At 39.8% G+C, this 24,305-nt stretch overlaps 1 protein-coding gene and 1 pseudogene across 1 annotated transcript; one reads left to right on the top strand and one right to left on the bottom strand.

Moving 5' to 3' along the window:
• Positions 1-3,867: 3,867 nt before the first annotated feature.
• LOC118888067 lies at positions 3,868-6,002 on the top strand (annotated as a pseudogene).
• Positions 6,003-14,096: 8,094 nt separating this feature from the next.
• Positions 14,097-23,118, bottom strand: FGF20 (fibroblast growth factor 20). Its single transcript, XM_036838910.1, has 3 exons — positions 22,833-23,118; positions 17,325-17,428; positions 14,097-15,220 (listed from the first exon to the last, which is right to left on the bottom strand). The coding sequence occupies exons 1-3, from the start codon at positions 23,116-23,118 to the stop codon at positions 14,975-14,977; spliced, it is 636 nt and encodes a 211-aa protein (XP_036694805.1). The 3' UTR covers positions 14,097-14,974.
• Between the last annotated feature and the right edge of the window lie 1,187 nt (positions 23,119-24,305).

Genomic DNA, 24,305 nt, shown 5'->3' with positions numbered 1-24,305 from the left:
ACACAAAACTGAGACCATAAAGCATATCTTAAATGTTTCAGCACTTGGATTTTCCTAAATACTTCTTTTAAGTTCCTTCTGAACAACTTGCACAAAGATCAAAACATACTAATTTCATCATTGCTGGCCAAAATCACAACAGAAACTTATAAAAGTATATGGATACACTTACCAACTTATGAACAATAAAACGTTTCATGACTTTATTGAAAAGACTCAATAAGATAAGATTTTCCTCATTTATAACATGGAGAGGTTGAACTAGATGAAAGCTAAGATATCTTCAAGCTCTAAAAATTCTAATGTTTTTTCTCTTAGATTAAATAAATAGAACATAAAGTACTCTATACTACACATAGTACATATTTTCCTCTTCTTACAAGGAAAGGCATCTATGTTTCACCATTTCTATAATTTTACTTTATATTTATTAATGTGTATCGAGCAAGTTAATATACCAGAAGATGTGGTATAGTCTTACGTCTCTAAGAGGTGAAAATACAAAAGAGTAACATCATCACTCCCTAGCTTGAACAAACAGCTAATTGGGAGGACTTCCTGCCACCCCTCCACTCTCGCCTCTTATATCCCCCATCTCTGCTCCAATCCTCTTAAACACACACTAACACACACCCCATCAGGAGGCCCATTATGGATATAACCATTCTAATCTGCTGAGGGCAACAGAGAGCATCCTCAGGAACTACAGAGTAGAAACAACCCTGTCTAGAATCCATTTCAGGTGTCCTCACTGATGGCTCTGATAGAGATGCTGCACTATGAAGGCATTTCATTCTGATCCGTGTTCATAGCCCTTCGAAATACTGTTAAAAAGTAAGAGTCAAAATAAAATCAAATCAAAGATGCCCCTGAGCAAGTAAGAGAATGAGCAAGTAACCAGGAATGCCTGTGGTTAAGCTGTACCCTGCCACTTGAGCCAACAGACCCTCTCGTATTAGAGATATCAGTGGTGGGGAAAAACACCATGTGCGATTTAGGGGAAGTCCCAGTGGGAAAATCATAACGCTGCCCCCTGGGGTACTGGAGCGAGGTCACACAATTTGTAAGAGAGGATATATGTTTTTTGAAATGCAACTCTTGGCATGGTACAAACTGAAAGCCGGACTATGGGACACCATATGAATTCATGAGCCAAATCTTCCCTGACCCATCAACTCAGATAGCCCAGACTCCGTCATACACCATGGCTGCACCAGCGCCTCTTCCTCGGCATAATCCCATGGCCCACAAGGGGGATCTCTGAGGACTAGCTGACGGAGGATGAAAATGCCCACGCTTGGCTTACAGACGGGTCAGCTCAGTGTGTGGACGCAATGGGTCAGCTCAGTGTGTGGACGCAAGCCACTACAGCCTAACTCAGGCAGAGACTGGGACAGTGCATCTGGTCATCTACTTCATGTGATAAAAGAAGTGGCCTGAGATTAGGACACATAAGGACTCACGGGTAGTCTGGCTAGCTGATCAAAATCATAGAAGAAAAAAGATTGGAAGATCACAGACAAAAAGGTCTGGCAGAAAGGAATATAGTGTATGGGAAATGGGAGTGGGGGAGGGAGGGAGACGCAAGAGGGAAGAGATATGGGGACATATGTATATATATAACTGATGCAATTTGTTATAAAGCAGAAACTAACACACCATTGTAAAGCAATTATACTCCAATAAAGATGGTAAAAAAGAAAAAAAAGAAAGAAATGGGAGTGAATGTAAAGTGTGAAAATCTTTGTATTAAAAGTTAACATCAATCCAAGAGTTCCCACTATGGAAGTGGCATTAAACAACCAAGTAGGTAGAATGACTTAGCCAATTGATGACAGCAAGCTGTCACTGGCCGGTCCAACGGTGGAACAATGGACATATTAAAAAGTGGCGCTGGTGAAAGAGATAGAGGTTAGGCATCAACCCAGCAGCATAGGCTCCCACTTTCCATAATGAATCGAGCTACTGCTGCCTCTAAATGTCCAACCTGCCAGCAACATGTTGAGTCCATATCATGGCACCACTCCTTAAGGAGACAATCTGCCCATTTGATGGCAATTTGTCTACACTGAGTCCCTTCTACCTTTAAAAGACCTGTGATTGATTCACAGGAATAGCCCTTTGTTGGTATGGATTGCCTTTCCTGCACACAGAGTCTCAGCTGGCATCACTACCCAAGGGTTTGTTCAACCTGCCCAGGATCCCACACACAGCAGAGCAGGCATTAGAGTAGGCCCATGACAAGGAGATACACCAGTCATACCACCTCCATGAAAACGTGGATTTGAGCAACGGGTAGACTGTGATGGATGTGTAGATTCATCATCTACATGCCTCTGCAAGGAAGGATTTATAGTCCCAGCTGCCTAGGTGTTGTCAGCCCTGAGTCCCACTACCTGTGGTGACCCACATCTAGCAGCTGATCTATGAGTAAGAAGTTTCAGCCAACTCACCCCACTGAGTTAGGGCCATTTTAGCTCAATCAAAATGGCTAAGTCTGACATGACGTCTGCATCACAGCTCAACTTTTCCTGCCCAGTCTTATTTCCTTGCCTTTCTTTCCACATTTGTTTATCCCAAGGGCAATGCCTAATAAATATTCTATTCTCTAAACTCCATCTCAGAGTCTAACAGAACCCACCTGGATTACATTTTCTGAACAAACCTCAGGGCCACAGAGTGAGCCGTGGGAGGCCCCAGAGCATATTAATATCTCAGGACATCTTTATGAATCTATACAATGCACTTTCATAAGTATATATTTTAAAATTACTCCTGGGTTTATACTTGCAGCCTTATGATAATTGAAGTAGCATGCAAATAAATTCTCAAATACCTTTAGCCAATATGTACAGAAAATGTACATCATATCTATTTTAGGAAACCCTCCTACACTGTTGATGGGAATATAAATTGATACAGCCACTATGCAGAACAGTATGGAGGTTCCTTAAAAAGCTAAAAATATAGCTACCATATGATCCAGCAATCACACTCCTGGGCATGTATCTGGAGAAAATGATAATTCAAAAAGATACATGCACCCCAATGTTCATTGCAGCACTATTTACACTAGCCAAGATATGGAAGCAACCTAAATGTCCATCAACAGAGGACTGGATTAAGAAGATGTGGTACATATATTCAATGGGATATTACTCAGCCATAAAAAAAGGACAAAATAGTGTCATTTGCAGCTGCATGGATGGGACCTAGAGATTGTCATACTGAGTGAAGTAAGTCAGACAGAGATAGACAAATATCATATGATACTGCTTATATATGGAATCTTAAAAAAAATGGTACAAATGAACCTATTTACAAAACAGAAATAGAGTCACAGATGTAGAAAACAAACTTAAGAGTTACCAAGGAGGAAAGGGGGAGAGGGAGGGATAAACTGGGAGATTGGGATTGACATATACACACACTACTATGTACAAAATAGATAGCTCATAAGAACCTTTGTATAGCACAGGGAACTCTACTCAATACTCTCTAATGAGCTATATGGGAAAAGAATCTAAAAAAGGGTAGATATATGTATATGTATAACTGATTCACTTTGCTGTTCAGCAGAAACGAACCCAAGATTGTAAATCAACTATACTCCAATAAAAAATAATTTAAAAAAGAAAAGAAAAAACAAAATTCTAGGAGAGGGCCAGGAAGCTAGGCACTGTCCCCTCACCATCCCGGGCCCTCTGACGCCTTCCTCCACTTCCACCTCCCTGGGAAGGGCCTGGTCCCCCTCCCGCCCTCCCCTCCCCTCCCCCCTCCCCTCCCCTCCCCCCTCCCCCTCCCCCCCTCCCCTCCCTCGCCCATTTGTGAGGACTGGGGCCCCCATCCCGCGCCGCCACCAATGCGATGGCCCACTAGCAGATGACCAGTTCGCAGAAGGCCCTGCTGCTCGAGCTGAAATCCCTGCAGGAGGAAGCAGTGGAAGGCGCCGCCTCACCCTGGTGGATGAATCCGACCTCTACAACGGGGAGGTTGCCCTCTTCGGACCCCCTAACACCCTCTATGAAGGCGGCTACTTCAGGCTCATATTAAATTCCCTATTGATTACACGGATTCACCACCTACCTTGAGATTCTTGACCCAAATGTGGCTCCCCAACATTTAAGAGCATGGAGATGTGCGCATTTCCACTCTTCCTCCGCCTGTAGGCGACCCACAGAGTGGAGAACCGCCCTCTGGAAGGCGGAACCCTACTCAAAATTTCAGGACTATCCTGCTAAGTGTAATCTCGTTGCTTAATGAGGAGGTATTGACCTCCTCCCTAGCCGAGGTGAATGCTTCGGTTATGTTCAGGAAAGGGAGGGACAGTACAGGAAAAGACAAAGAATATGCTGAAATCATTAGGAAACAGGTTTCAGCCACTAAAGACAAAGCAGAAAAGGATGGAGCGAAGGTCCCCACGACCCTGGCGGAATACTGCATCAAAACTAAAGTGCTGGGACTTCCCTGGTGGTCCAGTGGCTAGGGCTCAACGCTCCCAAGGCAGGGGGCCCGGGTTTGATCCCTGGTCAGGGAACTAGATCCCACATGTGTGCCCCAGCTAAAGATCCCACATGGGGCGTTGAAGATCCTGCATGCATGTAACGAAGACCCGGCAAAGCCAAATAAATATAAAAAAAAAAAAACCCACTAAAGTACTGCAGCCTCAGTTCGCCTCTACAAAGTGTTCACAGTGAAACACATTTGGTCTGTTTTCAGATTCTTGAAGAATTAAATAGTCTTTCATCAAAAAAAAAAGATAAATAAAGTTCTAAAAATTTCACAGGCAAAAATAAACTCAGAATGGATCATAGATCTAAATGTAAGAGTTACAACTATAAAAATTTCAAGAAGAACACACAGGAGAAATATTTAGCAACTTTGGGTTTGGCAAAAAAATTCTAGATACAAAACAAACAGTATGAACGAAAACTATTTCATAAATTGGACTTTATCAAAATTTAAAACTTTGCTCTTCAAAAGACCCTGTTAATGAAAGAAAAGATAAACACAGACTGAGAGAAAATATTTGCAAAATATATATTCAAAAAGGACTTATACCTAGAATATATATAGAACTCTTACAACTCAATAATATGATAAATAACCCAATAAATATGGGCAAAAAATCTGAACTAATGCTCTGAAGAAGATATACAGATGACAAATAACCTCATGAAAATATGTTCCACATCATTAGTCACTATGGAATTTAATTAATTAAATAAAAGCATTTAGATGTAAATTATATGCAAATTAGAACTACATGAGATATCACTAGGATTTCTCAAACTAGAAAGACTATTCATACCAAGTGTTGACGAGCATGTAGAACAACTGGAACTCATATGATGCTCTTTTATTTTTTTTAATTTTTATTATTTTAAATTTTATTTATTTATTTTTTTTGGCCACGTTGTGTCTTCGTTGCTGCGCTCAGGCTTTCTCTAGTTGCAGCGAGAGGGGGCTACTCTTCGTTGCGGTGCGTGGGCTTCTCAATGCGGTGGCTTCTCTTGTTGCCGGGGACGGGCTCTAGGCACGGGGGCTTCAGTAGTTGTGGTTCACAGGCTCAGTAGTTATGGCTTGTAGGCTCTAGAGCACAGGCTCAGTAGTTGTGGCGCATGGGCTTAGTTGCTCCACGGCATGTGGGATCTTCCCACCCATGTCCCCTGCATTGGCAGGCGGATTCTTAACCACTGCACCACCAGGAAACTCCTTATGATGCTCTTTGAAAAGTAATATGGTACAACCACTTTGGGACACAGGTTGGCTGTGTATTATAAATACAAATCAGCAATTCCACTCTAGACATTTATCCCAGAGAATGAAAAATATATGTTCATAGCAGTTTCATTCACAATAGCCCTGGAAACAACCAGATGTCCATCAACTGTTGAATAGATAAACAAATTGTGTTGTAGCCTTACAATGAACTACTACTCAGCAATAAAGAGAAAGATACCTCTGATACATGCAATATGGGTAAATCTCAAAAACGTTGAGTTCATACTGAATGTTTCCATCGATGCTAAATTCTAGAAAATAAAAGCTAATCTATAGAGACAGTAAGCAGATGAGTGGTTTCCTTGAGCTGTGGGTGAAGGAAGTAATGACCACAAATGGGCAAGGAGAAACATTCTGGCCTGATGGAAATATTCCATATTGTGAGTGTAGTGGGAGTTACACAGGTGTATATATCAATATTTGTCAAAAGCCATAAAATGCTACACTTAAAATCTTTGAATTATTCTATGTAAATTATACCACAATAAAAATTTTTAAAGAACATTTTTAAAAACTGTTTAAAGTATGACCAAAAGAAATGAAAGTAGGGATTTGAATAAATATTTGTACACCCATGTTCATAGCAGTTTTGCAAAATAGACAAAGGGTGGGATTAACCCATGTGTCCATGAACAGAAGAATGTGTAAACTAAATATGGTATATACATACAATTAAATATTATTCAGCCTTAAAAATCTGACACGTGCTACAACATAGACGAGCCTTGAAAACATTATGCTAAGTGAAATAAGCCAGTTACAAAAGGACAAATAATGTGTGATTCCACATGTATGAGGTTCTTAAAGCAGTTGAATTCACAGAAGCAGAAAGTAGAACGGTAGCTGCCAAAGGGTGAGAGGAGAGGAGAACGAGGAGTCAGTGTTCAGTGGATCAGAGTTGCAGGTGGGGAAGAAGAAAACGTTCTGGAGATGAATGGCAGGGATGGTTGCACAACGACATGCATGTACCTAATGCCATAGAACTGTACATTTTTAATTGTTTCAAAAAGGTAAATTTATGTATATTTTACCACAATTTTAAAAAAGGAGAGGTAATGAATATAATATGTAAGAGGAAGAAGTGGACACCCCTTTGAAATTAATGCTTTGATTCTGTGGGTAGGGAAAGCTTGGAAACCAAGATGAGCGACCCCATCATAGAAAACTGATAAGCAAGGGATCAAGGAGACTAGAAAGAAAGAACTTCAAATAGGGACCATCCTGACCAACAGGATAGGTGAACCTAACAATTCAGATGATTATCTTTATGCCGAAATGCAAAGAAATGATCACCTTGAGTCTCTCCCAAAGGGTTATGTTTCTAACTCCCAAAAGCTTTCTATGGAAGCATGAATTTCATAGGAAATAGCTGGAGAATAGGCTAATGGAAAGATATGAATTTCGATTGGGCCCACTGTCTGCGCAACAATTTCTCTATGGGCTAAGACAAAGGGTCATTAGATTTGGAATCACATCCCCCATTCACAAGAGAAACACTGACAAGTTACTAAGATTCGGAGGAGATCAATAGGACAGAAGAATCAGCTAAACTTGCAGGCACGGCAGCTATGGCAACAACCTTGGCAAACCCTCCACACAGATAGCAACAAGCCACTTCAAAATCACTGGGAGCTGAGCCAAGAGAGGGAACACTGAGACAAGGGCTTCGTAAATCCTAAGGATAAACTCCCTGCACATGGAAAACAAAGGACAACTTCCAAAGCGTTTCCTTTGATTTCTTCTGATCTTTCTTAATTTAAGAACCCTGGCACTAAAGTCTGGAGATTAGACCCAGTCTCTCAAAGGGAAGGACAATCTGCCCCAAAATCCTTAACATCAGGTCCAGTAAAACATTAGATTGGCCTGGAGAGACTCTAAACCCCGAGACTTGTTTTGAACAAAAGATAACTTTCAAGAATCTCAGGAACTTTTAGATACAGGATCAAAGATAACATTAATTCTGGGAAACTTGAACATAAGGAGAGAAATTTTTTTGACTATTGAAAGATATGGAGGAGAAGTAGCTGAGGTTCCTGGGTTAGGATAGTGGCCAGACACAGAGGACCAAAGAAGTTTTCCTAGGGTGATTTTTCCTTTCCTTGAGTGTGCAATTGCAAGGGATTTATTGCAATTCTAGGGATGGAAAGAGCCTTCAAATGTTAAAGAGTAGAACCCCCAACAACTCTACCTGCCGAAAGGGAAGCTCTAGAACCACACTGTTGCAAATGTGGAATAGTACCACGGTGCAGTAGGACTATACTAAATTACATAGCAGGGATGTTGAAGAAACTGGGACTAACCCCACACACCACTTACCCCTTGAACCCTGGTTTGACTGGTCCAAAATAGAGATGGACATTGAATCAACCTTTTGGTAATCTGTGGTCACTGATGTAGCAAATGCATCCTTTTAGATGCTAATTATGACCTGTTAATTTTGGTCATCAATATAGTGTGCCTTTGTCTGGCCAGAATGGCCCTACTATAGGATAAATTCTTTAGCACTACATTATAATCTCATAAGGTAACATTTAAACAGGTGTCCTTGATCTTATTCAAATAGAAGATGTATTTATTTTAGAGCTGGCACGTTGGCCTAACAGTTGGAAATAATTGTACTTGAGGCTCTGCCTTCCCTTATTAGTTTGACAACTAAAAATGATAGAACAATTTTATAGAAAAACTAAATTCAAGGGCCCTTCACCAAACAATAACTTTTATGGGAGTGTTGTTATTTCAAACATATAAATTATACACTGAATGGAACAAAATGTTTGTCCTTGAAACTCACATCACTAAACAGGATGCAAAGAAAGTAAGTGCCGGGTACAGATACCAACACAATGGGGTATTCTGCTGCAGTAACATCATTAGATCACGTGGCCTCCTGACAGGCAGGTTTCTTAAAGATTACACAGGCAACTTTCTAACCTCTCAGCCCATATAACCCAGAATGACTCCCCAGTGGACTCTCCAGTGATCCCTTGATGTGGAATCATTGGCATGTCCCTAAGGAAATGAAAAGGTTGTCACGTCTGTCAAATGGTGTACTCATTTTTGAGTACAAATCAGTTGCCAGCCACTTATTGGTCCATCGTTAAAACAGAGCAACCCAAAGAGAGAACATCAAGTTCTTTTGCCACCACCACAAATTTGATTATATCTGATACCCAAGTACTCTCAAGGGATGACGGGCAGATGAGGTTCACAGAAGCATGCTGCACTCCTAGGAGCCAGCCCTTGGCAAGAGCACCCTTACTGATGCCCAAGGTACACTGCTTCTTCTAAGAAACACTGTGCTTGACCACTGCACTCTTCACTCTGATACCTCCAAGACGATTATTTTCAAATACCACAAGATGTGGTAGCCATCCAAATCTCAGTGTGCTTGGAGGTAGAGTCTTCGTCACCTTAACAATTTATCTTCTCAATAATTTCTCCCTTCACAATAATTGCCCCCTTCACAGTCCCACCCTCCACACAACTCAAGCCCCATGGCAAAGGGTGAGGTAACAGTCTGGCCAATAAATATGCTCGAACCTCACACACGACTGGCCATTCCACCACCATGAAGAGATCTGGAGCAATACAAGTGACAGGTCCTGAATGCTTCTTCATTAAAAAACTAGAGAGAAAATAGAAGTAGAGCTGACTTATTTACTGAATTGGGGTAAAGAGTATATGGTTCATTGGGGAAAAAACATGGGTTGGTCAAAAATACATAAGTAAAAACTTAAATATAAGTAAACAGTTGTATCTGAAGTTATATTTTCTTATATTTTAACCATGGTGGAGGGGGACTTGTGGATGAAATGAGAACACATATTCATTTCTGGATGCCAGAAATGCTAAAATAAATATTCAAACTCCCTTTGTCCCAATGCGTGGCAAGATACATGTGAACCACCTAGAAGCCAAATCATACAGGAAACTTTAGTGTCTGAGGAACCAGGAAACATTGAATATTTTTTCAAACAGGGTCAGGGGAACTTTGATATGAAATCCAGAAATCTTTTAAAACTAAGAGGCCTTTGATTAGTTTTTTCTTTTCTAGTCTAGTTCTCTAATCCTTCTTTTCTGTTGATGGACATAGTATCCTATGCAAGACTAGGGTACAACTTCACTGTAACAGCTTGTCCCAAGCAACTGCACTTTTGGGGCCTGAATGTGGGGTTGCTTAGTCTGATGAGAAGCAAGGCTATTTTCAGCATTTATGGAACCATTCAACCAACTGTCACGGGCCATTTGACACATTGCAGCCTCCCATGCCGGAGTGGTCTCTATAGAGAGAAGAACCTTGGTCTCAAGGTATTAATTATATACAGTTATACATGGCAATGGCTGTAGCCTGTGGAGAACACTCAACCAGGAAAGAGATCAATCTGTTCTATTTTAGCAAGTAGAAAAGCTAATTGTTGCTAATGAAAGTTTATTTATATACATTCTCTTATCATTGAAGAAACTGTAGGGAAGTTTTGCAAATGATAGTTAACATTCCAAGCAAGAAAGAATGGAAAATGTAAGTTAATAAATGATTTCTAATAGAACATTTAAAATAAAGAAGAAAGGAGATGACTAATGGGTGAGATTTTCCCCAAGCATCCTGAGGATAAAATAAATTATTTTCAAAATATTGATTTGATAATAAACCAAATTATTCTTATCTTTCCATGTATGAATTAATTAATATGTTCACACACTACTTCCATTTAGGAGTATCAAGTGAAATGTATTCAGATATAGAATAGATCATTTCTTCAAGTAGTATAAATTCAGTAGATACAAATTGTTTTTCTGACATAGAAAGACAAGCCAATATATAAATAGAATTAGAATGCAAGATATAGTGACTTTCTAGTTTTCTGAAAGTTTGTAAAGCCACTGCTTCAATCATATTTCATATCTCAAATTTCTACAGGTAGCTATCACCATAAAAAAGTTAAACTTTTTGAATTATGGTTTTCTCAGGGTATATGCCCAGTAGTGGGATTTCTGGGTCATATGGTAGTTCTATTTTAGTCTTTTAAGGAACCTCCATACTGTTCTCCATAGTGGCTGTATCAATTTACATTCCCACCAACAGTGCAAGAGGGTTCCCTTTTCTCCACACGCTCTCCAGCAGTTACTGTTTGTAGATATATATTTTTTTTTTTTTAATTTTATAGCTACTTTATTTATTTATTTATTTATTTTTGGCTGTGTTGGGTCTTCAGTTCGTGCGAGGGCTTTCTCTAGTTGCGGCAAGTGGGGGCCACTCTTCATCGCAGTGCGCGGGTCTCTCACTATCGCGGCCTCTCCCGTTGCGGAGCACAGGCTCCAGACGCGCAGGCTCAGCAGTCATGGCTCACGGGCCCAGCTGCTTCGTGGCATGTGGGATCTTCCCGGACCAGGGCTCGAACCCGTGTCCCCTGCATTAGCAGGCAGATTCTCAACCACTGCGCCACCAGGGAAGCCCTGTAGATATTTTTGATGATGGCCATTCTGACCGGTGTCAGGGGAAGATAACTCATTGTACCTTTGATCTGTATTTCTCTAATGACTAGTGATGTTGACCATGTTTTCATGTGCCTCTTGGCCATCTGTATATCTTCTTTGGAGAAATGTCTACTTAGATCTTCTGCCCATTTTTTGATTGGGTTGTTTGTTTTTTTGATATTGAGCTGCATGAGTTGTTTATATATTTTGGAGATTAATCCCTTGTCAGTTGCTTCATTTGCAAATATTTTCTCCCATTCTGAGGGTTGTCTTTTCGTCTAATTTATGGTTTTCTTTGCATGGAAGTAAACTAAATGTCCATCAACAGATGAATGGATAAGGAAGATGTGGTACATATATACAATGGAATATTACTCAGCCATAGAAAGAAATGAAATTGGGTCATTTGTAGAGATGTGGATGGACATAGAGTCTGTCATACAGAGTGAAGTAAGTCAGAAAGAGAAAAACAAATACGTATATTAATGCATATATGTGGAATCTAGAAAAATGGTACAGATGAACCTATTTGCAGGGCAGGAATAGAGACGCAGACATAGGGAATGGACATGTGGACACGGGGTGGGGAATGAGGTTTGGGATGAACTGGGAGATTGGGATTGACATATATACACTACCATGTGTAAAACAGACAGCTAGTGGGAACCTGCAGTATAGCACAGGGAGCTCAGCTCGGTGCTCTGTGGTGACCTAGATGGGTGGGATGGGGGCGGAGGAGGGAGGTCTAGGAGGGAGGGCATATATGTACACATATAGCTGATTCACTTCATTGTACAGCAGAAACTAACACAACATTGTAAAGCAACTATACCCCAATTTTTAAAAAAAGTTAAATTTATATTCTTATTATATCTAAAAAAAAAGAAGAAATTTTGATTGAGTAACAATATTCATTGTGGGCCATCTCTGATCAGTGTATTATCTCTTTAAATTTATATGACTTCCTCCACAGTTATAAATTTAGACACCAGCAACATTTTGCAAAAGATTTGAAATACTTGCACAATGTTGGCTTTGGCACACATGCTTTAATATAGGTGTCAAACACTGAACCAAAACTAGTTTTGCACTTTTATTGACAAATAAAAATAAATGGGAATTATTTTATTCTGAAGATTATTAAAGTATTACTGCTAAGCCATTTTTACTATTTTTTTTACATTTATAAAAGGAATAGGTTTTGTGTTTTTTTTAACATCTTTATTGGAGTATAATTGCTTTACAATGGTGTGTTAGTTTCTGCTTTATAACAAAGTGAATCAGCTATACATATACATATATCCCCATATCTCCTCCCTCTTGTGTCTCCCTCCCACCCTCCCTATCGCGCCCCTCTAGGTGGTCACAAAGCACCGAGCTGATCTCCCTGTGCTATGCGGCTGCTTCCCACTAGCTAGCTATTCTATATTTAAACCAATAGGTTTTGAGCTAAACCATTTCTCTGCCTCTTACCCTGCATGCACGCAAGTACACACACTACTCCTCTAGCCACGCACACATTCCCATGTAGCTTTATTAAAGGTATCTGTTGAACTCCCTACCCTCACCCTCCACATTACCATTAATTTATTCAAGTAATGAGAGGATGAATTAATAGGAATAACTCCAGAGAACATTAAAGCAACAGTTAGTCTTTCATTCAAAGTGTGGTGCACGGTCTGGCCATCTCAAGCATCACCTGGGACATTGTTAGAAATGCAAAAGTTCAGCTCTTCACCCCCTAACCGAGACCTGGTCTAATAGATCTGTCCTTTAACAAGATCCCCAGGTGATTTCACATGTACATTAAAGTGTGAGAAACACTGCTCTAGACTAGTGGTTCTTAAAGTATGGTCTCCAGACCAACTGCATCAATATTACCTGGGAACCTGTTAAAAATGTAAATTTTTAGGTCTCACCCCAGACCCACACATCAGAAACTGTGGGGCTGTAGCCCAGCAATGCGTTTCACCAAGACTTCCAGGTTCTAACTGGTGACAGCTGCTTCCATGATTGTAACCACATTCCCAACGATGACTGCTACATGTGAGGGTGGTGACATTGACAACTGCTGGGTAGGAGCAAATAAAACCTCAGAAATGTCTTTAAGAACCTGCAGGATTTGTATCTGTGTGGCTCTGTAAACTTATATGTGCCACTCTCCCAATTGGTCACTCAGCTCCAGCCGCAAAGCTCTTTCTCACCTTAGGGACTCCAGACTCACTGTTTCCTCTTCCTTTAAGGCTCTTATTCTCCTCTTAGCCTTATCCTTTAAGAAATGTCAACTCTTTAGAGAAGCCTCTGACTCATCCTATCTAAATTTATTCTCTTTTTTTTTTCTGTGTCTGAACCTTGTTTTTCTCATAGAGCACGTCACAATTCACAGTTACGGTGTTCGTTAGTTTCCCCTACTAGACATTAAGCTCCATGAAGCAGGACCCACCTCTGTCTTGATCACCATATTTTCCTTAGTGCCTAACAGTATCTTCTGTATAGTAGGCTTAATGACTGTTTATTGAAATAATGACAAAATAGCAGCTATAACGGAAAAGATAGCACACTCAGGTAGATGGAGCTTTGCTATTATTAATGGTGGTACTAAAGACGCATTCTTTCTGTGATCATAGTGGGTGAAAAGAAATGGGCTTTGCCAGACTAAGTCAAGAAGATAAGTAAGCATAAATGGCTTATAATGTCCAATAATTTTCACCATTAGAAGTTCTCTAAATATCAAGCTTTTCTCTAGGAACTCAGAATTTTGTCACTTTAAAAATATGTTGTATAAGTAGAATAACTCCACCTGAAAAGGAATGAAACCAAAACATAAAAATTAAAATGTTTAATTCCCTTTTTGAATGTGTGTTGAATTCAATACAAATTGATACAGCATTTTTCTAGGCCAAAGAAACCAATGTTACATTTAGAAGGCAATTGACTGCAAAAAAATATAATCTATGCTATACTTTATTTTTAAAAAGAAATTCAAGATCTTATTCTATGTTTAATGTGTAGCAATAATGATGTCTTCTTTACAGCCCAAGACATCACAACAAAGTAATGGCATGATAAAGAAATTTTTGTTGTTTTTTTCTCTTGTATTATCTTCATATACTAGTAAAAAATAAACTCTTTAATAAATAAATATATATAATAAATATTTGCAAACTGAAAATGTATAAATAGGTCCATCCTTTTTAAAAAAATGTTCCATCTTGGTGTGGCATGTTTCATAGTCCATGTTTCATCCAAATTTTTTACATAAAATGCCGTAACCTGCAAAATCCTACGAGGTTCTCAAAATTTATGTAGCAATGATCTTGGCCAACTATGTCAATACATCTCTTCAACATGAAGTATCTATTTTTAATGTAACTTTTAAAGTAAACATACTCCAGAGAGGTGAGGCACCAGCAGCAAACTAGGTGGGGTTCCCATTACCCACAGTTTAACAGATTTTCAGCTTCAATCTACGAGTGAGGACAGAGCCAGTGTACCCGAGGGAACTTAATCCACTTGTAAAGAGAGATCTTGATCTACTTCAAGTCAAGATACTTTTTGTTTGTTTGTTCTCAATGTTCTTTCCAAATTCAGTCTCTCAGTGGAAAATAGACTCCATAACATTCTGAATGTCTTCCTGGGTTATTATTTTACGATGAGAACTGTAATAAGAAAGAATAGTTGTAGTTTGGTTCTTCAGTAAAGACACTATCACCCTTCAACTGTACATTAGTAGGTCCTTGTACAGTTCAGGAACTCTTTCTGGATCCACTGGTCTAGGCAGGAAATGTGTAAATTTCTGGTGTCTTTTGGATCTGGCACCATCTCTTGGAGTTCCGTCTTTGTTAAGTGCCACAAAATACCTACGGCCAGTGTCTCCATGTTTATATATGTTGGATGAATAGGTATTATACCAGTTCTCTTCAAATTGCTCCCTAAAGATGCATTCAGAAGTCAGTTTCTCCTAAAAGAGAGAAGATAACTGCCATTGAAAAAGATATCTTTAAGAGAATTTCCTTAGAAAAGTCTCAACTCTCTATTTCTTTGCCTATAACTATATCCTTGTCAAAGAAGGAGAAAGGGTAAATTGTTTTTGCTTTGTTCTGTTTTAGTTCTCATGTTATCTGGAATTCTTTCTCCCAGGTGACTCCATCCAGCAGTTTAGTTTACAGAACTTTAAGTTAAATGTCAATTCTCAATTTTATTTTCAAACAATAAATATTCTAAACTTGCCCATGCTCCATTTGACCTCCCTACCATCACCACCACTGCCAAATAGGCCTGTAGTTTATCTTGTTCCATCATTAGATGCCAAAGTTCTACACAGCAAATCTCCACTACCACCTTGAAACGTTTCAAGACCTTGCTAACATTCAAATTCCTAACTCAAGATCATCACTCCAAGTCATATATCTTCCCTTTATGAATTTATTGTTTGATGATATAATCCCCACAATTAACTTATATCTGGATATTACTATTAGGTAAATGTAGTAAAAGCCCAGTGATTTCTTGTCTTTTCAAGATGGACTGTATATTATCCCAAGGGGTAGACTACAGTTGCTTTTTTAATCTGACACATACATGAAGAAGGAAGATTATGTGCAGGTTTTTCTCTTTCAATTGTAATTCTACTCTTAGGATATTACACAATGCATTATTTCTCTTTCTTCTGAGCTGCCAGAAAGCCCGGAAAGGGCAAGTGTTGCCCTTAAAAGGACAGATATTAAGTGGAGTACCATTTACTGAAATATGATAACCGATTTTCCTCAGTGTATATTGAGATTCTAACTGTATATTGTGGTCTCAATTGAGATTTTAAGAAAAAAGAAGGTACCAGATGTGTCATCTGCTAAATCATAAAAGTAAATTATCTTTGGACACAGCTACAGAGACTTCGACTTTAAGAAGGTGTTTCACATGAGAGAATGGGTGGGAGTGGCCCACATTTACACTTTAACAATTTTCTTACAATTATATAGCAACTGCGAACAAATAAAAAATGATACAGTGAAAGAGAAAGATCTACATAGTACTGCAGGTTGAGTTTTATATTATCCTGTTGCTCTAATTCTTGTGTTGTTTTTGCTGCTTTGTCATTAAAAGAAAAAAAAAGGAAAGAAAAGAAAAGAAAAAAGAAAATTAAAAAAAACCTTACACTGATGAAGTGTTAACTTGAAAAGTTTACTGTAAGTTCCATATTTAAAACATTTATAGTAGACCTACAAATGTGTGCACTTATCCCCAGTGATAAGTTAAAAACTGCCCAATGCAACTCTGAGTAAGAGCATGGCTACTGTAATTATCAAGACTGCAGATATGGTCCAACTAGTGTGGTTGCCATTTTCTGTTATTGTTTAAGGTATCCTAAGATTTCATTCATTCATTTCCTATATTGCAAAGGTCAGCAAGTCAGTGATGTATACCTATCTACGAAGGTAATAATAGGTAGAGAAAATTTATATTAAATGAATGTAAAGATGAAAAGAAACTAACATGGCAAGAAGAAAACGCTCTCGTTTTTCTGTCTCTGGTCCCAGGATAATGGGCAGAAAAAAACTAGTGAGCTAAAAGCAATAAAGGTTTAGGGTTTAAGAAATGAAAGTGAGGGGACTTCCCTGGTGGCACAGTGGTTAAGAATCCGCCTGCCAAGGCAGGGGACATTGGTTCGATCCCCGGTCCAGGAAGATCCCACATGCCGTGGAGCAACTAAGCCCATGTGCCACAGCTACTGAGCCTGCGCTCTAGAGCCCGCGAGCCACAACTATTGAGCCCACGAGCCCACGCACTGCAACGAAGAGTGGCCCCTGCTCACGGCAACTAGAGAAAGCCCACACGCAGCAACAAAGACCCAACGCAGCCAAACAAACAAACAAAAAAAGAAATGAAAGTGAGTTGCTATACTACTGCCCAGGTGTATGGAAATTTATCAGGATCTAGATTTTTAACTTCTACTTAAGTATGTTATTTATGTATTTCTTCTGATATGCATAATCGGTAGCTATTTTACTTATAAAATGGATAGCCATTATTTAATGAATTACAATAATTTTTTAAAACATACGTACTGATCCATAGAGTTCTCCTTTGTCATTCATTCCAAGGTAAAGACCACTGTCCACACCTCTAATACTGACCAGTCCCACTGCCACACTGATGAATTCCAGGATACCTGAATTTATAAACAAAATAATGATTTGCATTTATTAAAGAACATACGACTAATGAAAATCTTCCAAAGAGCAGTAGAGCAAATTGCTAAATATAATGATGTATGTGGAAGTCCTTTGCAAACTGAAAAGTGATGTACAGTTGTCATTATGATGAGCCTCCTAATTTACAGATGAATAAAACTAAAAAAACAAAAATTGTTCATCATGATAAAATGTTAAGGGTGTAAAACCTTAAACAGACTGACCTGGGTTTGAATCCAGTTCAGTAACTTACTGATTAGTCTATGTAAGTCATTTGTCTTCTTTGAACTTCAATTTCCTCATACGCAAAATGGTGAAATGCTTCCTTACAGGAGAGTCGTAAAGACTAACACATTTAGGCATCCAATGAATGGAAGCTATTATTACCATAAAATTAGTACATAATAGAGGTGTTCATAATTCTCCTCCTTGATTCTATTAACTACAACCATGTTCTATTAATAGTTTTGCTTTGTTTTTGCTTACTATGAATCAAGTAAATTTTTTTCTAGCAGCAGTCAGTATACCTTATATGGGTGTATTAGTATTTTGTAGTTTATAAAGGGCTTCTACTTTTATCAATACTTTCTATCTGGTCCTCAAAAACAACCTCCTAAGATAAGCATAGAAGATATTATTATCCCATTTTACATATAAAGAAACTGAGGCTTGCTTAAAGACATGATATTTGTAATTAATAGGACAGATACTTGAACTCACATCTTCTGAGCCCTAATCCAATGTTTGTACTTCAAAATAGTGCTTCTTGAGGACAAGACAGTAGTTTCAAAATTTACAGATTGTATAATATGCTGTTTCCTGTCCCACGATCCTTAAAAATAAATTTTATGGTTCAAAGAAGTAAAAGGACTTTATAATTCATGAAATGTAATAGCCAAATACCAAGAATTTAGCATGCAAGTATATTTTGCTTTCAATAACTTTCCAGAATTATTTTCATTTATCTATAGGTAAATTAGTACCGAAAACTCTCCACTCAATACTCTTCATACACCATAGTTAAACAAAAACAACAACAACAAAAAAACCTAAATGCTTCCCTCTGCATCATTCTTTTTCTCTGCACACACTAACCTTTGGACTAATGTCTTTGTCTTGTTCTTCCCTTTAGACTCTTTGCTGAAAAAGTATATAGACATACTTTCTATGCTTGGAACTGCCTTCCTCAATAGCTTTCTACCTTCACCCCTTCATTCCCTCTTAAGCTCTACAAACAGTATAAATGTGTACCATTTAGCCTGACTCTTGATCTTAAGTCATTTCTTGATTTATTATACGAGTTCTTGTTTGGACACGTGACGTTCCCAAGGCCGAAGGAAAGTACAACATCTGGCTATTCGCATATATGGAGATCTCTATTCTGTCCAGATCCTAATTCACTCTTCGGCAGAACATGGATGCTTAAGCTCTAAACATAGATTCTTAAGAGCTCAAATGAGCTCTTGCAAACTATTAGGATATCATGTAGAGCACTAGAGCTAACAAGGATCTTACAGCAACAATATCGTACTGCTAAATTGCCTGTAAGTGGCTTGAAAGAGTCCCTGTCCCTGTATGAGAGCCTAAGGCAGAGAGGAGGTAAGATATAGTAGGAAGACTACTACCTCATAGGATAGCCATTATAATGACTGATATAGAGGTGGGAAGTAAAGGAAAATTAAATGTACTGCCAAGCTCATTAGTGAGTGATTCCTGTTAGAAACAAAAATATAGGCCCAAAACATGATTGGTAGAAGAAGATACATTAGTGGAATTTCATCCAGGATATACTTACAAATGTATAATTACTTGAAGTTGTAATGAATGTTACATTCAAACTGAGAAGTGTACTGCAGTTCACTTGTAACTTAATTCTCTTTAAGTATCTGATTTACGTTAAGATGCTCTTGTCTTTCAAAGAACAGGAACTGATTAACTGATTAGACTGTATAATAGAACTAGTTTTCAAGTACAATACAGGAGTCATTTCCATATAAATCAATTATAAAACAGATCTTATAAGTATCCATTTTTCTTGCAAAACTAAATTGTAAACCACTTACACTTTAATTCTCATCTTAAAATAATGCCATTATGTTGTCAAAAAATATGTAATTGTACAAAGAGAAGAAATTACATATATTCTTAGAATAATTATATTCAATAGCTTCAACTTCATTAAACGACATCCAAAGCCTCGTATACATATAACAAGGTTGAAATAATTTTGCAGTGGCTCATAGGGGCTGATGGGAAAAAGGTTATGTGTTTTTCATGTTCCTCTTAAAGATTTTAGCCACACTTTTAAATTCTGATCCTTTTTTCTCCACAAGGAGAAATAGTATACCACACAGTAATTTGTAATCATTTGATTCTTAAATGAGATTTGACAAGTCTTTCTTATTTATAATATGAGGTGGCAACTAAGCTAATTCCTTAACAAAGAGTAGACATGAAAAGCTTTCCTTAAGAGGTAATCACAGATTTTAGATAGATTTTCTAATGCCTAGTGTCCCATAAAAAGACTTGGAGGTACTTTGTCTTTTGGGTATCATTTTCAAAGCCAGCCTTTTTTAAAATCATAATAAACAGGTGAGTCAACCCACAATGCAACCACATCAGACAAATCTATGGAGAATAGGGGAGAATAAAAGAAAAGCCTTTAAAGAAATATGTTTGATCTCAGGCTAAACTTTTTTTTTTTTTAAGTAATGATTCCAGGTTTATGTATTAGGTAAAATCTTCCTACTGTACTACTGTGCAGGAAAACTCTATTATAAATACAGAGCTAACTCAGATAGGAAATTTTTTAAACCTTACTGGGACCTTTTCGCTTACATTCTATTGATGTGGTTTTGAAATTTTAAAACACAGTATTCTGAATTTTTTATTTAATCATAGCCAAATTAGTATAAATTATCAAAAATGTTATTTACTTTAACATCTCAAATAGCACATCTTAAGCATTTTCAAAATTCTTACTTTGATGACACAGAAATGAAATTTTAGAGAGAAAAATAATTTCATAGTTAATAATTGAAGCACTAAAAAGAGAAGGCAAATATAGAGAGAAGCTTATAATATTACACATGTTGTATATATACTTTCTTCTCACCTGCAGTTATAAATTATGATGTTTTAGCTACCACAGGCCACTAGGATGCACTCTAATTCATCCTAGAGGTTGTTACTCCTTTAAGCTACCATGCTAATCTGGGTTATCTTTCCTTTGTGTAACAGTAAATATTTTGTTCTGATAGGTACCCTTGCACCATAGAGTGGCTTAAACCATCACAAACATCAGTCCAAGTCATATTTTTCCAATTACTAGATAAGTATACAAAATTTTAGCCAAAAAAAATTCTACTAAGATGGTCATTCTGATATGCAACATTTATTAAGGAATGAAATAAAATACCAGTTTAATGAATGTTATCAAGTCTATAAATATTTACTAATCTCTTCCCGTAGAGTCAGTCTTATAAAGAGACACAAAGTGGAAGAAGCAACTCTTGACATTGGAGAGATTACGGTTGAATTATAAGGGTCTTAAAAGTAGAATTTCCAAGCTTATGCTATGTATCCCGGTGAGGGGGTGGGGAGATGTCTGAATATTACCTAAGCTTAACTTCTACCTGCTCTACTTATAGGCATTATCACATTTGCATTCATTTCTAAATCTTTCTGGTAGCTGGAGGGTTTTTCTGTAACGCAGTAATTCTTACAGGCAAGGGAACTGAGCCACCTGGTGTCACAAAGTTCTTTAGACTCAGAATCTCAGCCTCCTCAATTTAGAAACTACTTTCGGAAAGTGACCCCAAGGTGGGCCACTAGGTCATGACACTCTGGACCCATAGTCAATGGGAATTTGGAAGAGATCAGTGGAAGCTGCAAACATGTGGGTTTTAAAAAGTTAATTTTCTAAGCCTTTAAGTGCTACCAAATGACCACCACATGCTCATTTCTACATCTAGAGTTACAAATGCCCCTCAAACTGAGATTTACACTTCCCCAAAGTTTTAATGAGGACTACAAGTCAAAAAAAAAGAAAGCCAAATAAGAACAGGGGTGAGGATAAGAGAGGGCCCTTCAGAGAAGAGATTCTCAAAGAATTCCAGTGCTTAGGAAAGAAAAGGAAAACTGACACTATGTTAGGCCCTTTCACATTGCTGCTGACAGGTAGATGGTATCTTTAAAATGAAATACACTGATTCTCTCTAATGAAGTCCCAAGTTTGATGATCAAAATCCTTTGAGAGGGCTAGCCAGTTAACTCTAATATGATGAAAACTTCCACAGCGGAGGAAAGATTCTGGGCTGTTAGAACAGGAGAGCATCTTGAGAGAATCACCTGATTTAACCTCATCATTGTACAGACAAGAAAACTAAGGCTCAGACCGGTGAGGGCACGTGTTGGTCACACAGCTAGTTAGGGGGTGATTAACAATCGAGACCTTATGGTTTCCCAATCTAGTGTCTTAACAATCTGCCTTAACAATCATTCGGGGTTTTTTGTTTTTGTTTCTTTCTTTTAAGCCCTTCTGCTCCCAGGCACTGTTGGAGGTATTCTGAAATACGTCCCTTTGTGTTCCCACCCATATCTTCTTTCGCTTCCCCACTTCCTCTTACCTAAGGTCAATACCAAGATCTTTGCTTTCAGATTTCACAATTTCTATAGAGGATCTTGGCTGAAGGACTGGGCATGCTCAGTAGCCGGATAAGCTTTTTTTTTTTTTCCCCCTCACCAAACTTTAAGAGCGCTGAGAACTGCAGGCAGGTGGGCCTGACGGTAGCGATGGTGCCCACGGCAAGTTAATCTGTTACCTTTTCAGGTGAACATTTATGGTTCTCTAGGTAGACACGTAAAAGCTCGCATCCTGTGTTAGAGCTACCCTTTGAGCAGTAGCCATGGAAAGCTCATCAACTGCACAGCTGCAGGGCAGGTTTAAAGAAGCGGAAGGCTTCCGGTTGTTAACTTTTGTTAAGGGCAAATATGAGAGGAAGTAGGAGAAAATAATAGGGATTTTGAAAACAGAAACAAAAACACTGCCCGCGAGGTAAGGAGTGCGGGAAGGATGTGGCTCCGGTTCCAGGGCTCGGTGTCCCAGGCAGCAGGCAGGGCAGGGCAGCCAGGTGCGGGCGGGGCGCCCCCCTTTCTCCTCCCCCCCTCAGCGTCTGCAGCAGCCCGGCAACCGCGGCGGCCCGCGGGCGGGGAACGTCCTCCGGTGCCTGCGCTGGCCGCCCAGCAGCCCCGGCCAGCACCTCGCACTGGAAGGGTTCCGGGGGCTCCCGGCCCCGCGCAGCCCCGACTCCCTCCGTGGACGAGGAGGGAGACGCAAGAGGGGGAGCAGGGGAGCGCGGGAGGCGGGGTGCCGGTACGTACCGAAGAGGCTGTGGTCCTGCCTGGTGCCCTGCACGCTGCCGTCGGGCAGGATCTGCAGGTGGAAGCCGGTGCGGCAGTAGAGCTGCCGGCGGCGCAGGATGCCGTGCAGGTGCGCCAGCTCCGCAGCCCCGGGCCCGCCGCGGGCGCCCAGCTCCGCCGCGCCCCGGCGCTCGCCCAGCAGAGGCGGCCGCTCCCCGGCAGGAGGCAGCAGGAAGTGCGAGCCCACCTGCTGGCCCAAGCCCTCCAGGCCGCCCAGGAAGCCCCCGACCTCGGCTAAGGGAGCCATGGGGCGGCCGGAGGGAGAGGCGGAGGATCCGGAAAACAAAAGACCCCCAATTAAAAAAACGGAGCAGGGATGGGGAGGTGAATGGAGAAAAATTAGAGCCAAACAAGCGCCAAAAAGCTAAGGCCCAGTTAGTCCCGTGAGGTCGCTGGATGAACTTTGCACTGGGAGCAGGGAGGCTTTCACTGTCTTGGAGCGATCTTCTCTCCTGGGGTCGGTGGGAGCCGGTTGCTGGCTTTGCAGAAACATCTATAGCTGCCGCTGCCAATACTGGGGCTGGGCCTGGGGCTCCGACTCCGCAAACGGATCAGATCAGAGTCCTGTGTACATACACACAGTATATATGCTGGTCCTCTTGACATATGCTAATCAAGTCCTTTCATGCTCGCTGGGGAGGTTCTGTTTGAAATCTTAAACCGGCCTCCTCTCACGTTTTTGCTCTTCGGAAGTGACCAGAAGGGGCCCTTGACGGCTCTCTATCCATGCAGTCGCGAAAATCATTCCCGCACTGGGCCAAAGCTGGCCAGCAACTTCGGGGAGGCGCAGTCAAGGCCGCTCTTTGGGGTTGTCTTTGGAACAACCGTGATGCTGTTCGGCTGCGGCCGTGCGATTGCCTTTGATGTGAGCTCCTTTGCAGTGATAGATCGCTGCTAAAAGGAGCCCAGCTTGGCAGGTATATTGAAGAAGGGAAGGGGGGAAGGGAGGGAACTGGGAGCGGGGGTGGGGAGGAGGGGATGGGTAAGAGGAGGAAAAGGAGAGAAGAGGAGAATTGGACTCCTTGGGAGCTGCTGGGAGCCTACAGTGGACAGGTGCAAAGAAAGGTAAGAGAGGGAGAAGGAAAAAGGGCGTTACCTGAGGCTTAGACCTGCCCAGACACACATGAAAGGAAAATCAAAGCTTTGACAGTTTAACTCACTAATTTTAAAACACTAATAAAATGTACAAGCATTACTCTTTTCTTTTATCATTTAGATGGGGGATTTTCTTTACATAATCAAGGTTAGGTTAGGAACACCCCCTCCCCCTTCCCGGGTTCTCTTTAATGTTTATCTTTACTCAGCACAAGATACAACCAAGATTGCCTTATATCTATATGGGAATTTAAAGTTGTGTGCTAAGTTTGTGAACTTTTAATCAACTTCATATAATAACGTAATATAATAATGAATCTAGGGATTAAGAGTAAATCC

This window comes from Balaenoptera musculus, chromosome 21, assembly GCF_009873245.2.
Source record: "Balaenoptera musculus isolate JJ_BM4_2016_0621 chromosome 21, mBalMus1.pri.v3, whole genome shotgun sequence".
Classification (NCBI taxonomy): domain Eukaryota; kingdom Metazoa; phylum Chordata; class Mammalia; order Artiodactyla; family Balaenopteridae; genus Balaenoptera; species Balaenoptera musculus.
This window is presented reverse-complemented; position numbering and strand designations above follow the sequence as displayed.